The following is a 13,272-nucleotide window of genomic DNA, read 5'->3' on the forward strand; positions in this document are numbered from 1 at the left end:
GAGTCTTTGTTGCTGCACTCAGGCTTTATCTAGTTGTGGTAAGCAAGGGCTACTCTTCGTTTCGGTGCGCGGGCTTCTCATTGCGGTGGCTTCTCTTGTTGCGGAGCATGGGCTTGTGGATTCCAGAGTGCAGGCTTGGTAGTTGTGGTGCATGGGCTTAGCTGCTCCGCGGCATGTGGGGCCTTCCTGGCCTAGGGCTCGAACCCGTGTTCCCTGCATTGGCAGGCAGATTATTAACCACTGTGCCACCAGGGAAGTGCTTTTTTGACTTCTTTTAAACCAGAGATTTCCCTGATTTCCTTCAGCTTTTTCCTACTTCTCAGAATCTGTACCTATCTTTCCTCTATTCCAAACTTTCATCCCTACCCTCATTCCTACCCTCAACTAGGGACTTAGTTGGAGACCTCAGGGTTCTGGATTCTGCATGAGTTATTAATACTATTACTGCTGCATTATGGCTTAGATTTACTTTTATGGATTGATCTGAGAATCGAAATTAAAACTAATAAAACTTTTTCTCTTTCGAATGCAACATGGTTGGGACTTCCCTGGTGGTCCAGTGGTTAAGACTCTGCGCTTCCACTGCAGGGGGTACAGGTTCCATCCCTGGTCGGGGAACTAAGATCCTGCATGCCACATGGCACAGCCAAAAAATTAAAAAATTAAAAAAAAAAAGAATGCAACATGTTTAGATGTTATAGGTTGTTTTGATTATCCTAGTTGTTTTCTTAAAAAAATAAATCTTTGAATTATGCCAGTCACCTGAGATGCCTTGCAAATGTATTCTTAAAAAAGTAGAGAAAGGACTTCCTAGGTGGTGCAGTGGTAAGGAATCTGCCTGCCAATGCAAGGGACACGGGTTTGAGCCCTGCCCCGGGAAGATTCCACATGCCACGGAGCAACTAAGCCCGTGCGCCACAGCTATTGAGCCTGTGCTCTAGAGCCCGTGAGCCACAACTACTCAGCCCATGTGCCACAACTACTGAAGCCCACGCACCTAGGGCCCGTGCTCCACAACAAGAGAAGCCACTACAATGAGGAGCCCGCGCACCACAATGAAGAGTAGCCCCCACTCGTAGCAACTAGAGAAAGCCTGTGTGCAGCAACGAAGACCCAACGCAGCCAATAAATAAATAAGATAAATAAATTTATAAAAAAAAAAGTAGAGAAAAGAATCGCTTCAGATAATGATCATACCTTATTGAGATGGGCAATATTGAATGGTTATGACAAGATGAGATGTAGAAAATACTGTCATGTTTGAACATCCTGGTACTATGTGTTTAGTTTCTGGGTCAAGACAATAAAAAGCAAAACAACATACAATTTTTTTTGACCACAATGCACTTTTGGGGGGTTTTTTTTTGTTTGTTTTTTAGCTCCTCAAGCAGGGATTGAACGGGCCATGGCAGTGAAAGCACAAAGTCCTAACCACTGGACCGCCAAGGAATTCCCATACATATAGTTTTAAATTGGGGCAATTTATCTGCAGTTTGGCTAGTCTAATGTATACTTCAAAATTGAAATGCAAACTTCTGATTTCAAAATCAAGTTAATTAAAATTTTTGCCTGTCAGATTTCATTTTATTGTTGGAATGTGCATTATATGCAGTTTGTATTAATTTTTATAGTAAATTATTTTTATCTACTTAAATTTTAATTTGTCATAATAACAGGACCTTTTTATTTATGTTTATTGTTATCTCCCTAGTGCCTGGAATAGTGCTTAGAACATAGCTGGTAAATATTTGTTAAGTGAATGAATGATGATAGAACAATGGATGAAACATGGAATGTAAATTCTAATGGTGGAGACATAGTAAATACAAACATCAATAAATAATTAATGTAACTTCAGATAGCTATAAATATAGCAAACCAGATTTAGGGGATAGAGGATGACTGGAGGGACGGTTGGGATGGTTTTTAAAATCTTCATAACAACTCCATGAAGTAGGTATTTTTATCTCCCTTTTTATGGAGGAAAAGTTTCAGACTTGCCTAGGGTCACAAAGTTAGTCAGTGGTTGAACCATTAAATTTAAAATGACATATTTGACTTGTAGATTCTGATTGAGTAGGCCTGTGCCCAAGATTGTGCATTTATAATAAGCTCCAGTTAATGCTGTTGCTGAGGCTCACACTTTAGTAGCAAGGCTCTAGACTAGATAGATAAGGAAGCATACAAGTAATAACAGTACTGGTATGATAATTGCTATGACTGGGCAGTAAGGGTGCTTAGAGGTGTTGTTTTCGCTCTGCAAAACAACCTATATTCTGTTAAACCATTTTTGCACAATTTCTATTCCTTTTATATTGCTTTATAAAAGATCAGCATACTATATTTAACTACATAAATATAAATTTCTCTGAATTATGAGCATATCTTTTGCCTTTATTTAAATGATTATATACTAGAGAGATGTATCTATTCTATATACAGATGAATAAGCAACATACAGCATCATTATAAAGACATTAAATGAGTATAATATTTATCATAATGAGAAAATACCCCAAATATGTTGTTGAAGTAGATTCTCCCAATTGTGAACAATATTTTTTATATGTAAATCAGGATAGGAAGTATTTTCTAGAAGTTGTACAGACTAAACCACAGAAATAACTTTTTTTTTTTCAGATAAATGATTTTTGATTTTAGAGACTTAAGTTTTGAAGGTAGAGGTAGGGACAGGGAACAGGAAATACTTCCAGAGGCAGTGATTTTTAAGCTGAGATGTAAACACATGCAGGAGTTAGCTAGGTCTGTGTACCTCTAACACTCTGGCTGGCCTGCTTGCCTCCCTTCCTTCCTTCCTTCCTTCCTTCCTTCCTTCCTTCCTTCCTTCCTTCCTTCCTTCCTTCCTCCCTCCCTCCCTCCCTCCCTTCCTCCCTCCCTTCCTTTTTTCCTGCGTGCCTTGCTGCATGTAGGATCTTAGTTCTCTGACCAGGGACCAGAGACCGAACTGCCTTGAGAGTTCGGAGTCTTAACCACTGGACCGCCAGGGAAGTCCTCTACTTTTACTTTGGATCAAGTTTTTGTTTTGTTTCATTTTGATTTTTGTTTTCTTTTGTTTGCTACAATATTGTATCTAAACTGAAACTAATATCAGTTGAGGAGAAACAATGTCAAGTTTGTTAATTAGTTTCTATTTAAGTATGTATCAGCTAAATAAATAAATATTAAAAAAAGAATCTATCATGAAATACTCTATTAATTTATAATTTAGACCCTAAACCTTATTGTAAGTGTGCCCATATGCAAAAAATGAAGAACTGAGAGGTTCAAGATTTGTGAAAATAAAAATTCTGTAAAATTTAGACATTAAACATTTTCAGTATCAAATATGTCTAATAAGAACCAAAGGAATTTTGTAAAATTGGTAAAAGAACAATACTTTTTCACTTCATAACGGTTTTTGGGAAGATTTAAAGAGAGAATAATATATGTGAAGTGCTTACTTACATATAAGGAAGCCTGGTATAAGGAAGATAGTATAAGAAAGTAATGTTAATTTTGGTTTTTGGTTTCTAGTTGGGGTTCTCTAGTACTTTGAGAACAGGTTATTTTAAGAGCTATGTTGTATTAAAATTACAATGTATACATTTTAATTTGGGGACAAAAATTACTAATTGTTTCAATAATTTTTTTTCAGCATACTTCCCTGGAGTCTCATCAGAGGTCACACATTCAGAGTAGCCTGGGCTAGGAGTCTAGAACCTGGATTTTGATTCCAGCCCTTACTCTTTCACTTTGAGTCCATCATTTCAAAAAAGGGAGTTTTACTAGTTGCTCTATAAGGTACTTTCTAGTCTGTATCCGTTTTGTGAAACCGCAGTTTAGAAAAGGATACAAAATCCAAAGTAATGATGTGCCATCAGGTTTCATTTAGCACAGTTAATATTTGGCCATCAAATACACATTTAATAGAAAATATTCATTTATGAACCATAGTGTCCATAGCCACTGTTCTTTTTTCTTTATTTATTTATTGCCGGACTTGCTGGATCTTAGTTCCCTGACCAGGGATTGAACCCTGAACGCAGCCCCTGGCAGTGAAAGCGCTGGAAAGGAATTCCCTGGCAGTCCAGTGATGAGGACTTGACAATACTGCTGGGCCCCGCTTCAATCCCAGGTAAGGGAACTAAGATCCTGCAAGCCTCGGGAACAAACAAACTGTATGAAATGGGCTTATTTGGGGCGATTAAAAAAAACAACCTCCCCCCCCAGCATTTTCAGAGCTTCAAAGTTTACTTATTTTTCAATGACCATAAAAGTTATGTTAGAAATGTATCTGAATAAAAAAAGGATCTTTTCTTTCCTATATTTACTGATGTTCCGAAAAAATTTACATTTTTTTCTCACTTAAGCTTTCTCCGCATTCAAACCTATTTACAGAAGTGACAATGATGTCTCTCCTTATTCAAAAGTAAACCACAATAAGCATCATACTGGGATTTATTGGGGTTCAAAAAAAGGAGATATAATTGCTTCATTTGAAAGTGATAAGAAGGGACTGAAATAATAGTGAGAAATAGCCCTGATACCAGAATAACATTGTTTCCATGATGTTTCATTTACAGTAATAACTCAGGGACGTGCCAAGGGGCTGCAACTCTTTTAGCTAGCCTTTGATATTGTCAGTTCACACTTTAGCCTTCATTTCCCCTTTCCCCTTCCCCAATATACACGTACAGAAGTTCTGGCGTGGCAACTTGTTCAATGTCTCTGTGGGTATGCCTGTACACTTAGTGTTTTGGGCATGTTGGCCCAAACTTTCTCAACTAGGAAACCTTGGGATAGGTGTATCGGTAGCTGGCTTCACTTGGGTTTAATCTCAGCATTCTGAGGTACAAATTACACTAGAGAATTAGTAGACCTGAAGTCTAATTCAAGTTTTTCTATCAGTTAACAGTGCGACCTTAGGCAAGTCACTTTACCTTTCAGTTGTTCATTCAGTTCATCTTACCTATTGATTAAAAACCAATACTGTTCTAGGTGCTGGGGATACACAGTTCCTACCCTCAAGTTGCTTACCTTCTAGTGGTAGTGATGGTGGAAGTGGTGAGACAGGCAATAAATACGTAAAATAAATATGCATACCTTGTGAGAACAAGGAAGGAAAGAAAACAGCATTATGGTAGAGTGATGAGGGATGGGGGTGGTGTGCTTTTTGACATAGGGTATCTGGGATTTCTCTAGGCAGCTGAAAAATCAAGGTGTCCAGCTGGATGCTAAGAGTATCTTGCAGTTTGAAAGACATGTATTTTCTTCTTTTTACTATTACTTATGTTCTAGGAAGGCCCACCAATGCCTCTATTCTGGAAATAAATGCAAGTATGTTTAAATCACGCACCGCATCAATTTTATATTGCCTGATTTTTGAAATAATCCAATGAAGAAGCAATAACTAAATATTTTAATGTTATTGGGGGGAGTTGCTGCTGGTCATTAAAGAAAAAAAAAAAAAGACCGCTAACTTAAAAAAAAAGGCAAACTGAGGTGCCAGGTTATAATTCTGTGCTCAGACTTATGCCCAGGGCTCAGAAAGAAAATTTGCTTAGTCGGCTTTGCTCGGCTCCGGGGCTCCAGCGCGCCCCGGATCCCCAGGGGCTCAGAGCAGCACGGTGGCAGTACCTGGCAGAGGCTGGGAAGGCTCCGAGCCCCAGAGCCCAGGGAGGAGGAGCCACGGGCGGGGCCGACTGGAAGCAGCCACCTCAGCGCAGAGGCAGGATTTCCGCGGGGTAAGTGCCGATGTCGCCCGGAAGAAAGGGCTCCTGCCGCTGATGTCTCGTGATTACCTCGGAAGCCTTGCTTCGCCTGTTGAAACTGCCGAATAAAGAAGGATTAGCGAAATATGGCTATGGAGGGCCCTGCCGTGCGTCGAGTCCAGGTGGCAGAACATCCCAGGTGGGGGAGAGGAGATGCCGCGCTTTAGGATCGATTGGGTTGGATAGATGTAGATGGTGCCAGGGCTTTTGGCTCTTCACTGAGACGCAGCTTGTGCCCCCGGGGGCAGACAGAATTCTTGGGAAATTATAAGGCCACTTGGCTGGACTTGCAAGAAGTCCGCGTCCTGTCCACCCTCGTTTCCTACCAAGAGTTGTGTCTTGCTTCATCCATGCAGATCCTTCTTTTCTCTTTTTTCCTGCAGAAGCGTGGGACACTCTTTCTGCTGGGCTTTAGCAGAAAAACCCAGATTAAGTTTGAATCTTTTCTCTCTTTGTTTTGCCTGCCAGCTGTTGGTGCTTTTTAAAGTCCCCTTTCTAAAATATTCATTGAAAACAATCAAGCACGCCACAACGAAAACAAAAACAAACAAAAAAACGACCCCCATACCAACCCCCCCCCCCCTTGGACTCTGCATCCTTTTAAACAAATCATGGAATCTATGTCTTGTCACTTAGGAAATTAGTCTGCTACCGGTACCTAGCTACAGAATAACTAATAGCTTAAGTGATACCAAGTGAAGGATATTTTCATTTGAGGGTATCTTGCAAATACTTCGTGGAAGTACTTCTCAATGACATAGGTCAGAAATCTCATAGGGTGAAGTCTCCAGCTGCTGTGTTTTTGCCCTATAGCTTTTCTAAGGTTGGCTTTGCTCCCCCTTTGCTGTTTGTAATTTTTAGTTTTTTTCCCTGTTAACTTTTTTTCTCTAAAATTAAGTACTAAAGTTCTCCCTACTTCCTGGTTTATGACTGTCATGTGACAGTCGACAATATTACAGCTTACTGAAATTGCAAATGCTTTTTCAGCCTTGAGCCAGCAAACAGCAGAAAGAAATGTAATTTTTGATTATGGAGACCGGCACGGCCTTAGACTACTCATGAATGTCACATATTCTTTTGTGTTTCCATTTTATGCTATTTCAGTCAAAATGCTCAATATTTTTATAGTTACCCTGCAAGAAGGAGGATGGTGGTAACATGTACTAAAAGTGAAGAATTATTTACTAAATTTCCTTGGTGTTGTTTCTTGCCTTTAAAGACCTTCACAGTATTTATTCATGCAACAAATTTCTTGTTGATATTTAGTGTTCTGTGCTAGCTATAGAAGAGCTCACATAGTAGTCAGGTAAGTGTGCACTTTGCCATTTTCTTGTTTTTCACTTAGTACAGTTATTCAAGCAATGTTTCAGTCACTTATCCTTTTTATCAGGGGTGAGTTCAGTTAAATCTAGATAGTGTATCTATCTAAAAACCCATCTAACTTGTCAGATATTGCAATATGCTGAAAGGGAAAAAGAATGCACGAGGGCCCCAAGATCAAACTGTCTTTTTTGGAATGCCTGCTCTTTCTTCAGGATGCTGTTGACTGACAAAAATGCGGAACCTGAGAGTTGTGAATTAAATTTTATTTGGGGCAAAATGAGAACCATAGCCTGGGAGGCAGCATTTCACATAGCTCTGAGAAACTGCTCTGGAGATGTGGAGGGGAAGGTCAATATATATGTGATTTTGGTGAAGGGGGAGTACACACAACATGCAATCAAGCACACTTCATTTATTTATTTATTTACTTACTTAGGCTGTGTTGGGTCTTTGTTGCTGAGCGTGGGCTTTCTCTAGTTGTGGTGAGTTGGAGTTACTATTCATTGTGGTGCGCTGGCTTCTCACTGGGGTGGCTTCTCTTGTTGCGGAGCACGGGCTCTAGGCATGCACACTTCAGTAATTGTGGCACTCGGGCTTAGTTTCTCCGCAGCATGTGGGATCTTCCCCTACCAGGGACTGAACCCATGTCCCCTGCATTGGCAGGCAGATTCTTAACCAGTGTGCCACCAGGGAGGTCCAAGCACAGATTTTGCGGAAGGTTGCTGCTAGTCACAAGGAGCAGATGTTACCACGAAGGGTTTTAGTGCTTTTCTAGATATGAGGAGATGCAAGAATTGTGCTCATAAAATCTGAAAATATCTACCTGAAGTCCTGTTCTTCTGGTTTTTCCCAGAGCACAGAGTGCCTCATTCCTGATCTCCACCCTGAACTCCTTTCAGGGTGTGTTGAAGGTCAGTAGTCACAGGAGCTTGTGATTTAATCCTTGTGGAGGTAGATGGCAAGTGCCAATTTTTAGTTGGCATTGCCTCTTCAGCTTCACAGGACACATGACCCTCTGAGTAAAGGGACTAGTCAACAATGTTATATTTTTTATTTAGTAAACTTAATTTCTTTTTAAGTTCATTTAAAAAAATCATATAGAAATAGAAACGCTAATTTTTTTTCTGCATCCCAATCCTGCTTGCTCCCTTTACTATAAGACTACTTCAGATTCCACTCTTCTAACATTCTTTGCATTCTTAGCGTTCTTTGCATTTAGAACCACTGTTCTAAATTTCTTTGCATTCTTTTCTTTTTTCCTTCTCTTTGGGATTAAGTTTTAAATTGTTGGATTATTATTATTTTTTTGGTAACAGCTTTATTGATGTATAATTCACATACCATACAGTTCACTTGTTTAGAGTTTACAATTAAATGGTTTTTGGTATATTCACAGGATTGTGCAACCATCACTGTAATCAAAGTTAGAACATTTTTATCAGCCCACAAAGAACCCTGCAACCCTTAAGCTATCACCTCCCCAATCCCTGAAAGCCCTAAGCAACTACTAATGTGCCTATTGTCTCTGTAGATTTGGTTATCCTGGACATTTCAAATAAATGGAATCATATAATATACTTTTTTTTTCTTACTGGCTTCTTTCACTTAATATAATGTTTTCAAGGTTCATCCATGTTGTAACACGTTATCAGTATGTCATTCCTTTTTATGTTTGAATAATATTCAATTGTATTGATATACTACATGTTGTTTATCCATTCATCAGTTGATGGACATTTGGGTCATTTCCATCTTTTGGCTCTATGAATAATGGTGCTGTATAAACACATTCTTTTTTTTTTTTTTAAACATTCTTAATATGAAAGATTTGGATTATTTAAAAGTATATTCAGTAAAGCCTGAGAATCCCACCATTCTTTTTCTCATAATCTGAATCTTTTTCCTTGCTGCCAATTCTTACTTCCCTTCTTAGAAGCTTGGTTTGTTTTTATATCCTTGTAATATCATTATATCCTTTTGGTATCATTTTATCTTTATAATATCATTGTTAATTTTTTTTTTTTTTTTGATTGTGCATGGGGCATGCAGGATCTTAGTTCCCCGACCAGGGATGGAAACCTTGCCCCCTGCATTGGGAGCTCAGAGTCTTAACCACTGGACTGACAAGGAAGTCCCATTGTTAACATTTTTAAATAAAAATTGTATTATATTCATATAAGGGGAATCATATTTGGTTTTCTGTAATTTACTTTTTTCACTTAATAATATTTCTTAGAGATTCTGGTATATCATTCCGTACAGATATATTTCACTTTTTAAGGGCTGAGAGTATTTCATAGTATGAATATCATTATTTAACCACTCAATTATTAGAGTGTACATTTAAGTTGCCAATTTTTCACTCACAAACAACGCTGCAGTAAAAATCTTTATACAGTTATCCTTGAGCATTTTTTGTTTCTTTAAGCTTGTTTAAGAAAACGGAATCTAGGTCAAAGGTAATGCGTATTTAAAATTTTGATAGTTTCAAAAAATAAAAATAAAATTTTAATAGTTGCTGCCAAATGGCTCTGCAAAAAAAAAAAAAAAGATGTTATTCGATTGTCTATTTTTTGTTAGTTTTTAGGAACTGTTTATGTATTTTTTGTATGAATGTATATATATTTTGGATAAACTCATTTGTTGTTTTATACATATTATATGTATATATATATATTATTCCCAGTTTATATATTATTATTCCCATTATATATATTATTCCCAGTTTAGCAATTTTCCTTTGACTTATGCTGTTTTTTTCTGTGCATTTTACATTTTCTGCAGTATGGTACACCCTTGTCTTGATTTTTAAATTTAAAATTTTAATTAAAAATCAGGAATGGCTATTGAAATATATATATTTGCATATTTTGAGAGGATCATTGAGTTATAGAGTTTTTCCTTCTATTCTGTTAGAATAGTGCATTTAATCAACATATTTCCTGGTACTATCTTTATATTCCTAGGATAAGCTCTGGTCACATGTATTATACAATAATGTATGTTGGATTAAATTTACCAACATTTTATTTAGAGTTTTTGTACCTTTTTTACATGTGAGAGTAACCTATAGTTTGCTTTGGGGGGCTCTTCTTATTAAGTGTTAGCTTTTGGGTTATACTGTTCCCAAAATGTGATGGAAAGGCTTTCCATAGCTTCTTTCCATAACATTTCATAAATGTTAGAACCATTTACGAAAAAAAAATCATCTATTTTTTAAGGTCTTACAGAACTAACTAATTTTCTGGGCCTTGTTCAGGGGATTATTTTTAACTACTTTTTATGTTTCTTTTTTTTTTTTTTTTTTCCTGTCCCATCAAAATCAATAGGAGAGGGGAAATTTTAATCCCTCAATTTGGGCAGTGGATGCTTACTTACTTGGGCTCCTGTGTCCTTCTGACATGTTACTGTCATTGTTTGAATACTTCTTTACTTTCTGGCACAGCAATATGTTCCAGGATTGTATTGTACTCTCTCTGCTCCAGCTCTGGAATTATTGCATTTTTCACTCAGCTTTTGAGTTCTTTAAGTTGAATTATGGTTGATCTACAATATTATGTGAGTTTCAGGTGTACAACATAGTGATTCAATATTTTTATAGATTATATTCCATTTAAAGTTATTACAAAATAATGGCTATATTTTCCTGTGCTGTGCAATATACCCTTGTTGCTTATCTATTTTATACTCAGTAGTTTGTATCTCTTAATCTCATAGCTCTATCTTGCCCTCCCCTTTCCCCGCTGGTAACCATTTGTTTGTTCTCTGTATCTGTGAATCTATTTCTGTTTTGTTATATATATTCATTTGTTTTACTTTTTAGATTCCATGTATAAGTAATAACAGATTATTTGTCTTTCTCTGACTTATTTCACTAAGCATAATATTCTCTAGGTCTATCTACATTGTTACAAATGGCAGATTTTCATTCTTTTTCTGGCTGAGTAATATTTTGTTTTGTGCATGTGTGTATCTATCTATCTATCTATCTATCTATCTATCTATCTATCTATCTATCCAGCATCTATCTATCTATCATATTCATCTGTTAATGGACACTTAGGTTGCTTTGACATCTTGGCTATTGTAAATAATGCTGCTATGAACTTTCGGGGTACGGGTGTCTTTTTGAATTAGTGTTTTCATTTTCTTTGGATATATACCCAGCAGTGGAATTATTGGATCATATGGTGGTTGTATTTTTAGTTTTTTGAGGAACCTCTATACTGTTTTGCAGCATGGCTGCACCAATTTATGTTCCTACCAACAGGGTACAATGACTCCTTTTTCTCCATATCCTTGCCAACATTTGTTATCTGTGGTCTTTTTTGATGATAGCCATTCTGATAGGTGTGAGGTGATATCTCATTGTGGTTTTGATTTGCATTTCTCTGATGATTAGCAATGTTGACCATCTTTTCATGTGCTTGTTGGCCATCTGTATGTCTTTTTTGGAAAAATATATATTCAGGTCTTCTGCTCATTTTCTAATTGGGCTTTTTTTTTTGATATATAGTTGTATGAGCTGTTTATGTATGTTGGATGTTAACCATTTATTGGTTATATCATTTGCAAATATTTTCTCCCATTCAGTAGGTTGTCTTTTCATTTTATTGATGGTTTCCTTTGCTGTGCAGAAGCATTTAAGTTTAATGAGGTTCTATTTGTTTATTTTTGCTTTTTTTTCTTTTGCCTTGGGCAACAGATTCAAAAAAATATTGCTATGATTTATGTCAAAGAATGTTCTGCCTATGTTCTATTCTAGGAGTGTTATGGTGTTATGGTTCAGTTTTTTAACATAAAGAATATATCTGTAACATATGTTGTAAATATTTTCCCTTAGTTTGCTAGTTTTCTTTTGACTTTAATTATAACATTTTCTGCCATGTAAATGTTTTTAAAAATCTTTATGTAGGCAAATTTGTCAAGTTAAAAAAATTGCCTCAGAATTTTGAGTGATAGTTAGAAAACCTTTTCCCTATGTTGAGTTATACTGAAATTCACTTGTATTTCTTCTAGTACCTGATCCATTTGGAGTCTATTCTTGTGTAAGAGATGGACCTAATTTTATCTTTCCAAAAGTTTAGCCAGTTGTACTACCACTGTTTATTAAAAAGTTCATTTATTAAAAAGTTCACTTTCCTCATATACTAAGTTTCTGTATGTACTTGCATCTCTTTCTGAACCTTTTATTCTACTGAAGTCTGCTTGTTCTATATATGTGCTGGTACCTCACTGTTTTCATTACAGAGTCTTTATAGTATGTTTTAATGTTTTGTATGGTTACTCCTTCCTTATAGTTGTCCTTTTTTAATGTTTTCTCCACTATTCTTGCGTATTTATTTTCCACATGATTTTTTGTATCAACTTGTATACCTCTCTAAGAAAAGCCACAGTGTCATGAAAACTGAAGGGATGGAAGAGCAAAAACTCAGAGGCTCACAGAGGCAACTGGAATGTGAAGAGCATTGAGCAGAGGGAAATGGTGATGGTGTTTTTGGAGGGATGAAAGAATGAGACAGGAAAAGAGCCAAACACACAATTTAAGTAGAGTTTCTGGGGGCAAAGCATGACCACCGTGCTGGTGTGTTGAGGGGAAGAGGCAGCCACTGAGGGAAAAAAAAGAAGGAAAGAATGGTTCATCTGACCTAGAGCATGGACAAGCCTACAATCCAATTTTGAGCACACAGAAATGGACAACAGTCTGGAGCAGTGAAGCAATGAGAAGGAAGAAATCTGTGTCCTTGAATGACTATCTGGAGTGGAGCCACCCTGCCAACTAAGATTCTTCCTCTTTGTATGACAAATATGAGAAGTTAACATCTGGGTGGATGCAGAATGCTGTGAAGAAAATGCCACGATAACATCAGCTCTGGCTTCCTGGATGACCCAGGAGAGCTCACGGTGGTGGAGTAGAAGGACATGACTGTAAAAAGGAACGAAATTAGGACATCTGTAGAGACATGGATGGACCTGGAGGCTGTCATACAGAGTGAAGTGAGTCAGAAAGAGAAAAACAAATATCGTATATTAACACATATATGCAGAATATAGAAAAATGGTACAAGTCAACCGGTTTGCAAGGCAGAAATAGAGACACAGATGTAGAGAACAAACATATGGACACCAAGTGGGGAAGCTGGGCAGGGGGACTCTGAGGGGGAATGAATTGGGAGAT

The 13,272-nt window shown here is 37.3% G+C and overlaps 1 protein-coding gene across 2 annotated transcripts in view; it reads left to right on the forward strand.

The window, feature by feature from the left end:
* Positions 1–13,272, forward strand: part of GALK2 (galactokinase 2) — a 125,227-nt gene that overhangs the window by 7,413 nt on the left and 104,542 nt on the right. Inside the window, exon 1 of one of the 2 annotated variants that reach the window (XM_057722717.1) lies at positions 5,718–5,910. The exons of the other annotated variant lie outside the window; for it this stretch is intronic. Coding sequence (XP_057578700.1) covers positions 5,858–5,910 — 53 coding nt within the window. The 5' untranslated portion in view covers positions 5,718–5,857. Of the gene's footprint in view, positions 1–5,717; positions 5,911–13,272 lie in introns of those variants that run through there. 2 annotated transcript variants of the gene reach the window in all.

This window comes from Hippopotamus amphibius, chromosome 2, assembly GCF_030028045.1.
Source record: "Hippopotamus amphibius kiboko isolate mHipAmp2 chromosome 2, mHipAmp2.hap2, whole genome shotgun sequence".
In the NCBI taxonomy this organism is placed as follows: Eukaryota; Metazoa; Chordata; class Mammalia; order Artiodactyla; family Hippopotamidae; genus Hippopotamus; species Hippopotamus amphibius.